General features: G+C 46.1%; 1 protein-coding gene across 1 annotated transcript in view; it reads left to right on the plus strand.

Annotated features, from left to right (window-relative positions):
- Positions 1–16,210, plus strand: part of MBOAT2 (membrane bound glycerophospholipid O-acyltransferase 2) — a 970,645-nt gene that overhangs the window by 802,442 nt on the left and 151,993 nt on the right. Inside the window, exon 7 of the mRNA XM_086926366.1 lies at positions 15,799–15,979. Within this exon, the coding sequence (XP_086782492.1) occupies positions 15,799–15,979 (181 nt within the window). The remainder of the gene's footprint in view (positions 1–15,798; positions 15,980–16,210) is intronic.

A 16,210-nucleotide genomic window follows, 5' to 3' on the forward strand; every position in this document is an offset into this window, starting at 1 on the left:
TTGCTAGTATGGCAGGATTGACTCCTCCTCCTCCTGGCTTCGTATGGGGTTTACTGCTCTCTCTGTCAGGGTCCAGCGCTTCCTCGGTTGCTCCACCGAAGTACATGCGTAAAAAATAAAAATGAGGGCTAACATTAGGGAGGGTCCTTTAATAAAGTATTCCCATGGGGATGCCCTGGGTGTGTAGGGATCACCGTGTTTCATGCATCTAAGACGGTCTAGTGCTTCGTGAAGGTCATATGAGGACAGTTAGCTATTTACACTAGGCAAGCGGCACAACAGGCAGGCTCTCCGCGTTTTACGCGGTATCTCCCCGCTTCCCAAACCACCCAGTAACGCGCTGCCGTACCTGGTGGAGCCACACTCCCTGGTGAGTGTGGCTGGGTGGCTCGCGTTGACTTTGGCCTCCTGGCTTTCCCTTTTCCTCTGGCAGGGCCACCGGCTGGGTCTCCTCTCCTTCTCCCGCCTCCGTTCTTCAGGAAGTCTCTTCTCGGTACTCCGGCACGTCTCTCTGCTTCCTCACGACCTGCTCGCATTCCTCCGGTCTTGGTACGGTGACGTCACACGCCATCCTCTCCACTTCCTGGGTTTTTACCAATCCGGTGGTGAAGACGTCAGTCCGGGGTGTGGCTTCGTCTCCCAGTTAAAGGAGCCTTCACCTTCCGCAGCGTAGTTGTCTGGCCAGCTGGTCACAGAGTCGGGTTGCGAGTTGTCCTGATGTGGGGAACAAGAGGGAGGGGCATCTACATCAGAGACCCACCAGTCCACTACAGGGGTCTCTTCTTTCGAGGGTATGCTCTCCCCGCTACACAATATCACATGTGATTACATGTATTGAGGCAAATCAGGCATATATCTGAGGGGGCTGGAGGAGGGGGGTCGAGTAGGGAAGTTCAGATAGGAGTCTTTAATCTGTATTTTGCTTACTGACACATTTTCTTTCATCAATTGCAGCCCCTACTCCCACACTCTACCATTTTGGTCCCACTATCCTGACCTTTTGTTTGTTCTACTTTAGTTGGCTCAGTCTTATTTAGGCCATAGTATTCTCTTCATCTCCTACTATCTTCTTAAATTGCTTCAGGCACCCTCTGCTTTCAGAAATCTCTTTTTTGCCCCATATACCAATCCATTTCAGTCTGCCATCAACCTTTTGTCGGCATTTGCTGGGATCCTCTGTGTTCTGCAATGTTAGTTTTGGCTACTCAATTGTGCATAGCTTCGGTTTGGCTATCCTGTTGCGCATCGCTTGAGTTTGTTCTGAGGAAAATCCACATCACTAAGAATACCTAAACGTATGATTTGGAGCAAGGGGGGGGGGGTAATTTGCATTCTAAGATATGTTCCATTTCTACCAAAATGTCTCCCTGTCTGATTTTGATGGCTTTAATGTCTGGCTGTAAGCATTACCCCCACAGAAAGCTGTAAAGCACCAGTGCTTACCCCCTAAAACGTCCTGTACATGTATCTAAAATGTGCCTATGTCACAGAATATTAAATGTCATATGTGGGTTGCGACCCTCATTGTTTTTTTCCACCACCCACATATCTAACAAAAATATGTCTGTCCGAGGCACCACTTTGATCTTACTGGGCTGCAGTTTAAAGCACTGCTGTGACATGTGACAAAGAAAAGTGCTTTGGATTTGTAGGAAAAGACTATTATATATATTCAGAGGTAACTCCTAAAATGGGCCTTTTAATCCAAGAGGACAGGGTACTATTATATATGTTTTTAATGGCACGCTATTTATTAGGGTTAGTTTGCTCTCACTGTGAAATAAAACCTATGAGCTATTTCACTGTGCAGGCCTTGGTAGACTTTTCCATCACTAGGCCAGGATGCGGAATATTTTTTCCCTGCCTCCTCTTGGGTAAATACTGGAAGAATGCTTCTAAATTATTTCCTCAAAATCTGATGTCATGTAAAACCAGATTTTTGATAACTTGAGCTGAAAAGTAACTTTGTAAATTTTTAGGTCTCGCGACCTATCGATGTGCGCAAGCGCATCGAGCGGAGCGAGAATTCAAGTGGCGAAAACATCGTGAAACCAAAGGGCTTTCAGCCCCGCGGTTTTCATGCAGTTCCCGTGTACATGCACGCGCATCGCATGCAAGCCCAGCCTCTCGCATTCCCAGGCTCTCCCGCCCCCATCCGGCATCAGGCTTCTCCTCCCCTAGCAGCACTCCTCCCACACCAGCAACTCCCCCCTCCCACACCAGCACCTCCCCTCTCTCTCCCCGCAAACACAGCCTTGCCCTCTCCCACACCAGCACCTCCCCCCTCCCACACCAGCACCTCCCCTCTCTCTCCACGCAATCACAGCCTTGCCGCACTGCTGAGCCTGTCCCAACAACACAACCCAGCTCCGTCACATGGCTTCTGCTTTGCTCTTCTTCCACCACCTCTCCTAACCACTGCTTCTTGGCGCTCGACCCCCTCTCCTACCAACCCCACCTTCGCTCTCCTCGCACACCCCACCACTTCTCCATCCATTTTGTTCAAGTCAGGTAATGCCACATTGTCATGCAGGGGGTACATGGGTCTTCAAGATATTGATCCTTCTGGCCTCCCAGGAACCAGTGCAAGTCTTTCCGTGTAGTTCCTTTCTCAACCCTTCCACTCTTGGCAGACCGTTTTCCCTTTTGATCACGTCAGCCCGACTCACATCCGATCGTCTTTTGGTCCCGTTTCTATATCTACGTACCTAACTCTGCCGCCCACATTCACCACTTCACCGGGCGTCACCCTTGGCGGTCCGGAGAATCTTCTAACTTAAGCAGCAGACCCGTGTTTTTCGGTAAGCCACCTCCCTTTACTGTTTTCGACACCTAGCTCACTCCGCAGTAAGTTTTGTTTTTCCTGCAAGTTAACTCCTGCACATCGCGAGCACCACCCCTCGTTTATTTAGGTTGTTAAATGGGTGTTAATTGCTGACCATTTAGCAGGATTAGATTAGCTATCTGGAAGTAGACAGGAACAGCTGGCAGAACAAACAGCATCTTTAGCACTGCCTCTTTTGAATTGGATATCCCACAGAGGATTACATTTCTAAGACCCTCCAGAAAGCCTGATTCCTGTCGCAGTTGGGAAGAGAACTGATTTTGCCCCTGTCAGATGGGTAACGGGCTCATCTAAATATGGGAGTGGCTAAAGAGCTGTAGACAAACCTGCCTGGCTCCTGCAGGAAGACAAGAACTCACTCATGTACTCCTGAATCCTCCTCCTCCCAGGGACTGTAACTGTTCTTAAAGTGTTTAGTGGTTTTAATCCGGTTTACTTGCTTCGGGGACACAAAAAGCGAATTTCGCCTGACCTCCCAAGGGCCCAGCTGACCACAGGGGCCTACACCCTGCAGTGGACCTGTCTGGAGAGATGCCTGGTGCCCAGGAGCCTGCCTGAGGAGCTAGGAGGTCCAGGACTGATCAGAAGGAACTGTCCTAGCTGCTTTAGACTAAGTCTAAAGGCTAAATTATTGACTGTGATGACCCACTTGAACTAAAATTCCGTCAACAGCCTGGTCCACTAAGAAGTGTTGTTTTTAACGGTGCTTTACCTTTGCCAGTTCCCCTTAACTTGTTTTAATGATATAAGTCTCTTTTTATTGAATACATCTTTCTCTAAATTGACTTGGGAGTGTTTTGGTGTAGTGCTCTTTACTTACAAATTGTTGGTATTTCTTGAAATTAAAACACCTTCTTTGGGGATTGCCTGCTGCTTGTGCCATAGGTACCAGGGGTGGAGCAAAGATTCTCTCATAACTATGTTTAGACCTTACCAGAGTGATATTATTGAGTTGGTTGGGCCCTCCTCTTAATTGTCAACCCAAACACCCATTCCAAAAATCCCATCACTTAACAAGTGGTGAGATCAAGTAGAAATTCACCCAGCAGCCAGTTGGAACTCCATCAATGCAAGTACAAATTGGGAGTTTTCTGCCAACAAGTACAAACGTTCCATGATATAGTAATGCCAATTTACATTGGGTCTTATTTTATTGCTTTGTATAGTAATGCTTTGTGACAAGAACCTCTTTGCAGCAGTTTTCTTTCAAACGTTTTTTCAACGGGGGGCTTCACCTCTGTAAATATTTGTCTCTCTGCCCACAAGGCTTGGACTCTTCAACACTAAATTAACCCCTGAATTAACCCTAGGCCACCAATAGTTCTGACTATTTTATTTATTAGTTTAGCTTTACTGGCCCTCTTTAGTGAACCAAATTTGTTTAGGCCTCAAACGAACAAGTAGTAGTGTTAATCACGTGCTTCACGTTAGACCGGGGCGGCTCCTCCGCTTGAGGGAGGAACGTCTCCCCACTAACCAAAATGCCCCAGAGATGAAAAATAAAATGGTAATAAAGTTCACTTATTACCATTTTATATTTCATCCCCCATCCTGAACCGATTGTCAGAAGGGGGCAGGGTGGGGACATAGCTGTTTGCTTTTGCTTGGCGGGAGCTGACCGATTCTATCAAGGAAAAGCAAATGCTCCGGTTCTAGCGGGCGGGAGCTGCCAAAGTTCTTCTGCTTGCTGGAAGCAGAGGTTTAATCTCTTCCCTTCCCGCAGAGATACAGGAAGGAAAATAGATGAAACTATTGCTCTTGCACACAGAAAGCTGCATTTCCAGCAGCTCCCTGTGTGAAATAGCAATGCTGGCTCCTACAGGAAGCGGGAAGCGGGCTGGCACCGCTGGGGTCTTGAGGCTTTCCCCGCATGGTCCATAGCACACTGGGTGCTCTGGGTAGGCCCAGAGCATCCAGGGAAATATGGCCAGGCCCCGGGGTATAGGGCCCCGGGCCAGAAATCTGCTTGGTGAGGGGGGCCATGCAGTCCTGCTCCCACATTGAATAATGTCCGGGCCCCAGGGGATGGGGTCCCCAGGGCTGAAATTGGCCCAGGAGATGGGACTGCTGGGTCCCTCTCCTATACAGTTATGGATAGGCCCATAGGGCTGGGGTCCCTGGGGCCATAATCTGCCCAGGAAGGGGGTACCCGTATGCCCCCTTCCCCTTATTGAAATTACATCAGCCCCCTCCCCCATTTTTGAGGGAGGAAAAGAAAAGGAAAACAAAGGCCAGTTAACCAAACAGAAAATGGCAAAACAGGGAGCAGAAAACTAGCAGGAAAGGCAGAACAGAGGGCAGAAATGGCAAAACTGAGCAGAAGAGGGCAAAACAGAGAGCACTCAGACTCACAAACCGACTAACAGAGCCACTCGGAGACTCACGCACCCACTCAAAAACCAACTCGCATTCATGCACCCAGTCACAGACCCACTCCGAGACTCACACACTCACTCAGGCTCACACACCCGCTCACAGACTCATGCACCCACTCACAGACTTAGGCACCCACCCACTCACAGACTTAGGCACCCACCCACTCACAGACCCAGGCACCCACCCACTCACAGACCCAGGCACCCACCCACTCACAGACCCAGGCACCCACCCACTCACAGACCCATCACCCACTCACAGACCCATCGCCCACTCACAGACCCATCGCCCACTCACAGACCCATCGCCCACTCACAGACCCATCGCCCACTCACAGACCCATCGCCCACTCACAGACCCATCGCCCACTCACAGACCCATCGCCCACTCACAGACCCATCGCCCACTCACAGACCCATCGCCCACTCACAGACCCATCGCCCACTCACAGACCCATCGCCCACTCACAGACCCATCGCCCACTCACAGACCCATCGCCCACTCACAGACCCATCGCCCACTCACAGACCCATCGCCCACTCACAGACCCATCGCCCACTCACAGACCCATCACCCACTCACAGACCCATCACCCACTCACAGACCCATCACCCACTCACAGACCCATCACCCACTCACAGACCCATCACCCACTCACAGACCCATCACCCACTCACAGACCCATCACCCACTCACAGACCCATCACCCACTCACAGACCCATCACCCACTCACAGACCCATCACCCACTCACAGACCCATCACCCACTCACAGACCCATCACCCACTCACAGACCCATCACCCACTCACAGACCCATCACCCACTCACAGACCCATCACCCACTCACAGACCCATCACCCACTCACAGACCCATCACCCACTCACAGACCCATCACCCACTCACAGACCCATCACCCACTCACAGACCCATCACCCACTCACAGACCCATCACCCACTCACAGACCCATCACCCACTCACAGACCCATCACCCACTCACAGACCCATCACCCACTCACAGACCCATCACCCACTCACAGACCCATCACCCACTCACAGACCCATCACCCACTCACAGACCCATCACCCACTCACAGACCCATCACCCACTCACAGACCCATCACCCACTCACAGACCCATCACCCACTCACAGACCCATCACCCACTCACAGACCCATCACCCACTCACAGACCCATCACCCACTCACAGACCCATCACCCACTCACAGACCCATCACCCACTCACAGACCCATCACCCACTCACAGACCCACACACCCACTCACAGACCCACACACCCACTCACAGACCCACACACCCACTCACAGACCCACACACCCACTCACAGACCCACACACCCACTCATGCACCCACCCACTCATACACCCACTCACCCACTCATGCACCCACCCACTCATACACCCACTCACCCACTCATACACCCACGCACAGACCCACTCACCCACTCATACACCCACGCACAGACCCACTCACCCACTCATACACCCACGCACAGACCCACTCACCCACTCATACACCCACGCACAGACCCACTCACCCACTCATACACCCACGCACAGACCCACTCACCCACTCATACACCCACGCACAGACCCACTCACCCACTCATACACCCACCCACTCACACACCCACGCACAGACCCACTCACCCACTCATACACCCACCCACTCACACACCCACGCACAGACCCACTCACCCACTCATACACCCACGCACAGACCCACTCACCCACTCATACACCCACGCACAGACCCACTCACCCACTCATACACCCACGCACAGACCCACTCACCCACTCATACACCCACGCACAGACCCACTCACCCACTCACCCACTCATACACCCACGCACAGACCCACTCACCCACGCACAGACCCACTCACCCACTCATACACCCACGCACAGACCCACTCACCCACTCATACACCCACGCACAGACCCACTCACCCACTCATACACCCACGCACAGACCCACTCACCCACTCATACACCCACGCACAGACCCACTCACCCACTCATACACCCACGCACAGACCCACTCACCCACTCAGAGAATCATGTACCCGCTAAAAAAAACACTCTCACAGACCTGCTCAGACACACACACAAACCCATTCAGACACTCACACCCACTCGCAAACCTACTGAGACACTCATGCGCTCACTCGTTTGGAGTGTATCCTACTTCTAAGAAGTGGTTGCTGATCTTTGTCGTGGATTTCTTGCATTTACATTACTTCTGTGCTCATATATGTGGGTTTTAATTCTTCTGCAGGTCATTCCGATATACCATAAATTGCAATGGCACGTGATTTATATACCACATGCGTGTTATTGCAGTTGGTGTGTTTCCTTAAGGTCCATTTCAGATCATTGTTCAGAACGAGTGTTTTGGTAGCAGAAGTTAGATGGCACACTGAACAATTACCACAAGGATAGTGGCCCACAACAGAAGTCAGACCCCAGGCTGTTGTCATGGTGTTCTGTGTTATCTCCCTCTTCTTTGGGCAGGTATGCACCAATATGTCTTAAATGTTTTCTCTCTTTTGTAGGCGAATCTGGGTTGCGGTCAATTGAAGGTGCCTGTGTTGACAATGCTCCAATTCTTTTTGATCAACTTCTTCACTTGGTTTGATGTGGAACTGTACGTTGTGACGAGATCTTGACTTTCTGCCTTTTGTTTTTCCTGCAGTAAAATGTCCCTGTACTGATTCTTCGCACGTTTGTAGCATTTATTGATGATATGTGTCGAATAGTTTCTTGACTCCAGTTTGTCAGTTAGTGTTTTGACCTGTTCTTTGAAGTCCTGATTACTGCTACAATTACGTTACAAAAATAGATTTTGATTGTAGGGTAAATTCTCCTTCAGAGGACGTTGGTGAAAACTGGCAATAAGAGCAGATTGTTTTCGTCTGAGGGTTTATGGTAGGTCTTGGTGCGAAGAGTATAGTTTTCCACAAATATAGTGATGTGCAGGAATGTGAGGCTACTCTTACTTGGAGTGCTTGTGAATCTCAGAAATTCGTCCAGTGTGTTGATCCAAATCAGAAATTCTTGTGCCTTCTCTTCGGTGCCTTTCCAAATGATCACAATATCATCAATTAATCTTCTCCACAAGACAATGTGTTCTGCGAAGGGGTTCTTATTGCACAAGAAATGTTTCTCCTCAAAGTTACTTACATACAGAGCAGCCAGACTTGGGGCAAATGTGCTGCCCATAGAAGTTTCATGTACTTGTAAGTACAATGTCTCATCGTATTTGAAGTAATTTTCCATCGGGCTAGTTTACAGCATTCCATAATAAAATGCCTTGGTATTTGGAAATCCCATTTAATTCTGAATAGTATTTGTTCAATAGTGTCTAACGTTGCTTCTTGAGGTAGACTTGTATGCAGGGTCTCTATATCGAGACCTATTAAAAGGTCATGTTGTAGATCGAATGGTACAGTATCCAACAGACAAAGGTGTCATTCTTGCTTATGCATCTTGGGTAAGGAGTAAAAGTATGGTATTCTTGGTTCTTTTGTGTATAGGAACTCCTCTTCTCTTTTTGAGATACAATTTGAAATTTCGGCATCTTCTATAATGTTGGCGATGGTGTTTCTTAGTCTCCTGGTAGGATCTTCTGTGATTACTTGATATTCTGGTGTTATTTTGTAGATCCATACATTGTTTATCGTAGTGAGTTTTGCTCAGTAGGACAATTCCTCCCCCTTTGTTGGCTGGTTTCAATACCAGATTTTCATTGCTGGTTAGGAAACTGTCATGAATTCTTCGGGGATCGGGATTCATACTGTGACGAAAATACTGATATGCTGCCACTTGATGTTCAGGAGATGAGCGGCCCCTTAAAACAGAACCGCGACGAGCAGAAATAGGAGTGGCTAGAGACGACGTCACGGAGGTCCGGCCTATCAGCGGAGGAGAAGAACCTCAAAGAGGAAGACGTCACATATGGAGGTGTGCCGATAGAAGGACAGCGCGCGGAGATTGGAAAACGCCTAACAGACACCAGGAGAATCGAAGACAGACCGTTAACCAGTTGGAGAAGCCGAAGAGCTCCCAAGGGCACCATCTGACACCGAGGAAACCGGACACAGGATACAACGCGCAACGCCCCGGCACTCTCCAGGAGGAGGGTGGCTGATACAGATACGTCGTCGCATACAGGGGCTTGTGTACTCACGGGGAGGGAGTGTGTGGGCTTGAGGGAGGTCACTGTTTGTTTTCTCTTACTTCATTCACTTGGTGGAGGACTCAGTGAATCCCTCACGGCCCCCTCCTTTAAAATAGCCAAACCAGAAGGCTCACTATTGATTTGTTGTTCTTTTATTTTTTTTCCCTTCATGCCCCATTTTCTGCAAAGATGAGAAAAAGGAGTCCGAAGTAGCCCAGGGACCCTCGACAAAGGGGAAAGTCCACCTATAAAAAACTTTGACTGTCGGCTGTTACATCAGTCTTTATTTGTCTTGTTGGCACAATAAAAAAATGTTGGTTCAACCTAACTTACCTCTTAGCCACATTCTTAAAAGAGAATATAATACAGACCAAGGATCCGTCAAGTCCTGACAAATTTAATGCCAGTCGTTCTTTGGTAGTTATATTATTTATTTATTTTATTTTAGTAGTTTTATATAGCACTAGCCTGACCCGAGGGTATCGGAGCGCTTTACAGAGTAAACATTGCAAAGATAACAAAGTAGCCAAGAGAAAGAGAAAGAGATAAAAATAATGCATTGTGATGTTGAGGGGTCAGCTTCGTAGTCGAGGGAACATCTGTATCGTAGTCTCGCTGACATTGTGATGGAGCGGTATTTAAGAGTCTTTTACCCCACTCTGAGTGCTCCTATCGACTCCCTGGAGCACAACTGAGGAACTTTTGAATTGTACAAAGGTGGGAATGGTCCTGATGTGGGGGGGAATGGAGTTCCAGATTTTGGGCGTGCTTCCGGCGAAGGAACGAGTCGGTTTTTATTTTTCGAGTTTTTGGCAGGATGAGAAGAAGGGAGTTTGAGCTTCTGAGGTTCCTGGCCTGACCAGCTTTTTTGAGTTTGGCCGCCAGGTATTCGGGTTTGCTGGTATGTAGGGCTTTATGAGTGAGGCACAACTCTGAAGCTGATCCTCATTTCAACTGGGAGCCACTTAAGTTCACTGAGTGCAGGAGAGATGTGATCAAATTTCTTGATTCTGGTGACCATTCTGGCTGCCGCATTCAGTTGTTCTGATGGGAGCTAGGTGTGACTTTGCAATTCCAGAGAGGACTGCGTTGCCATAGTCCAGCCTTGATAGTACCAGTGTTTGAGTGGCCTGTTTGAGATCACCAGGCGGGTTGAGGGTTTTATTTTGTTCAGGAATTTAAGGTTAAGGAAGGTGCTCTTAGCCGAATTCTTGATGTGTCTGGTCATGTTTAGTTTCGGGTCTAGTGTGATGCCTAGTGATTTGACAGTCAGCTAGGGTGAGATTCCCGTTGAGCGCATCTGCGGCTTTTAGCCATTCAGCAATTTGAGGGTTCTCCTTCTTGTTTGAAATGAGAAATATCTCGGTTTTGTCGGGGTTTAGTTTAAGATGATTCGCAGACAGCCACTGTTGAACATCATTCAGTACGTCATTGAGTCTTTGAATGTCACTGAGGGAGGAGGTTTCCAGATATATCGGAGTGTCGTCTGCATAAAGATGGAAGCGGATGTTGGCTGCTCTGAGTAGTTTGGTGAGGGGTTCCATGTAGATGTTAAAGAGTTGTGGGGAGAGCACTGAGCCTTGAGGGACTCCTTTGTTGATAGGGTGAGAGTCAGAAACAAAAGTTTTTGATTTTTATTTTTTGAGTGCGATTGTGTTGGAATGAGGAAAACCATTGGAGGACCGCTTCACCAAGACTGGCTCTTTCTTGGAGAGCTCTAATAAGGAGTTTGTGTTCTACTGTGTCAAATGCTTCCAATAGGTCAAGGAGAATGAGGAGGCAGCATTGATCAGAGTCTAGTGAGTGGTGGATATCGTCTATAATGTTGAGGATCGCGGTTTCTGTGCTGCAGCCTTTTCTGAAGCCCGATTGGTGGGATTCCAAGAGGTTAATGTTATCCAGGTGTTGGGTAAGCTGTTGGAGTACGCACTTATCTAGGATTTTGGAAAGAAGGGGGAGGTTAGATACAGTTCTAAAGTTATTCAAATCCGTCGTGTCAAGGCCAGGTTTGTTCAACAGGGGTGTGACTTGACCTACTTTAAGACAGTCTGGGACGTCTCCATTTTCCATGGAACTTCTTATTATTGTACACCAAAACGGTGCTAGGGAGTTCTTCAGTTTTTTGGTTAGAAGGGGTGGAATGAGGTCAAGGACATGGGAAGAGGGTTTGGAAGTGGAGATCAGTGTGATTATCTTATGTTCTTGGATGGGGTGGAAACTTAGCCAAGAATTGGAGGAGGGGCAATGAGCGACAACGACCGCCCCGGGTGTGGTGCTCTTGGTGGGTTGAGTGTTAATGGTGTCCAGAGAGAGTTAGATCTTAGTGATCTTGTTGTTCAAGAATTTGACGAAGTTGTCACAAAGTTCGTTGGACGCCTGATTTGAGGAGGCCACAGGCTTGGAGGTTTGTTGTCTAATGATGCTGTAGAGCTCTCTAGGTCTATGTTTTGCGCTTTCCAGTGCAGAGCAAAAAAACATGGTACATCATCTCAGGTGGTTATAATGCTTTGATCTCTTTGAACATGGTTTGTTCAAGTGTTAAGATCTCTAGCAGGACCGCTGAGGTTGGTGGACAAAATCTGTGTCTCTTTTTTGTATTGAAACTTCTCGATTGTTGAAAAATGCTTTTAGTTTCAATTTCCTACAGACATCAGCAACCTCAACTTGTACACAGAATATGTCGAAAGTAGGAGTTGGTATGAAGCCTAATCCTTTATTGAGTACTGTGGTTTGTTCCTCAGTTAGAGAGATGTCAGTGAGATTGAAGATTAGCGAATGTTGTTGGTCATTCCTGGAAGTTAATCTTTGGACTTGGTTCTGGTTGTTCCTCCTAGGGTGTTCTCCTCCCAGCTGACATTTTTCCTTCTCGCTCTTTCCTGTTAGTTGCCTCTTCCTAAAACATTTCATTTGGGCAGGTTGCCATGGTTGTTTCCTGCCTCTGCCTCTACTTCAACCTCTGAGACTTCGTCATCCTCCATTTTCCTCACTGCTGCTCCATCCTTTGGAGTCTGTAGAACTTTTTCTCCGATGAGTCACAGTCTGAGATTTCACTTTCTTTCTCTTTGGGAAGAGTATTGTCTTCTTTTATGTAAGGATATACTTTCTCTTGGTCGAAGTGCTTGAAGTATTTTCCCAATTTTTGAATTTTGCTCTGTCAATTCTGACATCTCTTTATTATTCGCGTCCAGTTTCTTTTTGAAAACTCATATCTGTACCATTGATTTCAGTTTGGTCTCGCTAATTTGTAATTTGTACTTTGATAGTAAGGGCTTCAGACAACCGTGTTGCTGTTACACGCTCACTGTGAAACGTTAGAGGTCACAGCTAGGAAATAAAATTCAAAAACATTTAGAAATTCACTGAAAAAGTAAAGGTTATAGGGTCATTATAGTTGGGAAACATTTAAGAAAAGCTTAGAAATTCACTGAAAAAACAAAAGATTATAGGGACATTACAGTTAAAAAATAGAATACATTTAAAAAAAACGTAGAAATGTAATGAAAAAAACAAAGGTTACAAGGGCGTTATCGTTATCGTTAAGTTCAATTTTCACTCGAACAAAACCAGTGAAATTCAGCAGTTCTAGTTAGCTGAGCTAACTATAACCTATGCTCCGCAATGCACTGCTTATGACCTCATTAATTACATCACTCATGACAGGGTCAGCGACATCACTGATGACATCTCAAATAACATCACTGATAACTGTCCCGGTTGTACATGCACTGTCGGAGAAACATAAATAAAATATAAATATTCCATACCTGTGGTGCTGCATGATTCCTACCTTGGAGGGAGGATAATGGAGTAGCTGAATCGTTGGTCATATATATATTACACACACACATACATACACACACATACATATATGCGTGTATATATATAAAATACACATATGTATGCATGTGTGTATATGTATGTATGTGTGTGTGTATATATATATATATATATATATATATATATAATTACAGTTTATATTTACAGGGAACTTCTCATATATAAATATATATTTAGTTTTAGTTAACCGACCTATGCCAGAAGAACATTAATCCATGCCGCCCCATGCTATGGTGGAAAAGTATCGTCTTTAACCAAGTTTTCAAATTGTGCAAGAATGGCATCCTATTTGTTGGCTATTGGATGCCTCTTGAGGCCTCTGGCCTCCTCTCTACACAATGCCTGGCTCTGTTGTGGACATATTGACTCTCCAGTTCATTAACATATTCCTAGGTAATATGATGGACAGATCTGTGACTCCACTGATACACTATAGCCATACATTTTTCCATTAATACTCCTCCACTACATTTCCAGCATTGGTTCCTGGTATGCATCCAATCATGACAGCCAGCTAACTGGACAAAACTTCCCAGCCACAAACCCATATCAAAAGTGTAGTCCTGTGGTGCAAAAATACACTTCACAATCCTACCAGTAGCGAAGACCGCATTTTTCTTGGTGAAGAGGTGTATCAATGGCTTATATCTTTTATTGTACACCCCACACTTACAGAAGCAAACCGTTGCTTAAAACATGGCCAATGCCTCCTGCTCAATGTCAGAGTATTTCTGCTCTAACTGTAATCAGTGCCTTCAAAGCACATGATATTATTTCATGCCCATTGTGCATTTGAATCAAAATTTCATGAGATTTTTTTTAACGAATCATGAGCAAATAACACTTGGGTAACTGTGGGGAAAATATAAATCCAGATTGAATATTGATTAATAGTTCACCTCACATCAACTAAGAATACAACCTCATCTGTGGGTGAGCGCAAGAGATACATTTCTAACCTTCAATTTAGATCATGGATCAATACCGTCTATGCTGGTGGTAGACTGTGGATCCAAAAGGGATATCATTTTGCCCCCATCATCTAATGCCCTCATGATGAAGTCATATAACTGAGTTGTTATAAGTGTAAACTGTGTTGGTTAAATATGAGAACCGTGTATTGACGAAGGACAGAGGTTGGATGGGAAGGGCCGTAAAACATGACCGATATAATTAATGTATTTATGAACAATTGTAGCTAGTGAAAGGATTCTGATGCCAAGGGAGCAAACTCAAACAAGAAACTAAAACCAAAAGAAAATAGGTATCAATAGGGATTGTTTTTTCACTTTCTCATCATACTGCATGATGGGGTGTTCCTCGTGATTTACTGGTGTCTACCTTTCACGCGCATGCATATGCTATTACACTACCTCCTAGTGCTCGTATCATTATTTTGTTATATGTATATCATGTCTGCGTGCATATAAGTACACATTCAGGAAGTATACATAACACTGGGGGCTGGATAAAGAAAAGTGCCTCAGAAGCCCCGCAATCATGTATGCCTGCTTTTCCACCATCGGATCACTACGACACTACTTGTAAAGGCTGCAAATGTTCTGCGGCCCATTCTGTATAACCATTCATGGGTGCCAAGCTAGTGCTGGTGAAGCTTACAGTAGGTGTTCTTTCGTTTGAATGAGGTGTGTCCCCATGCAATTGAGGATCCCTTTGCCCTTGTGCCTGCACTAAATTACAGCTGCACAAGCAGAACTGCCCAGGAGGGATGCTATTGTGGTGCAACATCCAGGAGATATCATATATTTATTGTGGGACCTTCCAAAGGAACAGCTAATGTGACAAGGGTCCATTGCCACGGTCTGTGCAGGGACATTGTTCATTTGGCCCCATGAGGGATGCTCCTGTAGGTCCCGATTATGGTGGGTCAAGCGAAGTCATATCCGTACCCCACAGATCAGGAGGGTCATCTGCAGAGAAACGCTGAGCAGTTGGCTGGGGGGAGGGGGCACACCCAATCTCATGTAGTAAGCACATGTGCCATTGTGCTTCTTTTCTTTAGCAATAGGGAATGACCAAGGTTTGCAACGCCAGTGTAATCAAGTCCTGGTTGTTTACTTCATACTTTCTTTGACTTGAAAATTACGAAGTACTGCAAAAAATATTTGTAGGCGCATTATTTGATTTCAAACTACACTCCCTCCTTACATCCCGCCTTAGGTTGCATAAGTTTCTTATCACCGTAGATGTATTATTCTGCTCTCTCCAATGCTCAATGCTACTCACTGTGCCTTCGATTGCAAGATTTTTTTTTGTTTTAATGTTTTGTTGTACAGTTCTTTGTGTTCACTATGTATTTGTTTATTACTATATGAAGTGTATTAAATTGTGTAAATTATCTGTAAGGCATGCTATTGTGACATCCTGTGCTGAGGGGTTTACCACAGTGTTTATCCATGTATGTGCATCTTTGGTAAATATGAAAACGTTTAGATTAGAACTAAAAAGAAGAGTGATTATTCCTTTCAGCAAATCTTTTGAAGCATATATCTCACAGATTGCTTATCTTTGAATTGCAGACGCATGCCAAGTCTACTGGAGTATTTAAGTTACAACTGTAATTTCATGGGTATCCTGGCAGGCCCATTATGCTCTTATAAAGACTATATTACTTTCATTGAAGGCAGATCATACCAACTGAAAGCAGAAGCAAATGGAAAAGAAGATATAAAATATGAACAAATCGAGCCATCGCCAAATGTAAGACCAATCTTTTTGATGTGCTGCTCTTTCCTATAGTCATTGCATGAAATGCTTGGATTGCAATCTTCATTTGCAGGCTTAATGCAATTTCTCAGATGCGGTTTGGACCTTATCTTTTTTGCTGTGACATTTGCTTAACAGTGTGGCTTTTGACATTTGTTTCTCTTCATTGCTGGTCAAGCAAGTGATTGGGAGATCAGAACACACCTGGTTCAAGTTGGCGAGATT

This window comes from Lissotriton vulgaris, chromosome 6 (genome assembly GCF_964263255.1).
Source record: "Lissotriton vulgaris chromosome 6, aLisVul1.2, whole genome shotgun sequence".
NCBI classification, from domain to species: domain Eukaryota; kingdom Metazoa; phylum Chordata; class Amphibia; order Caudata; family Salamandridae; genus Lissotriton; species Lissotriton vulgaris.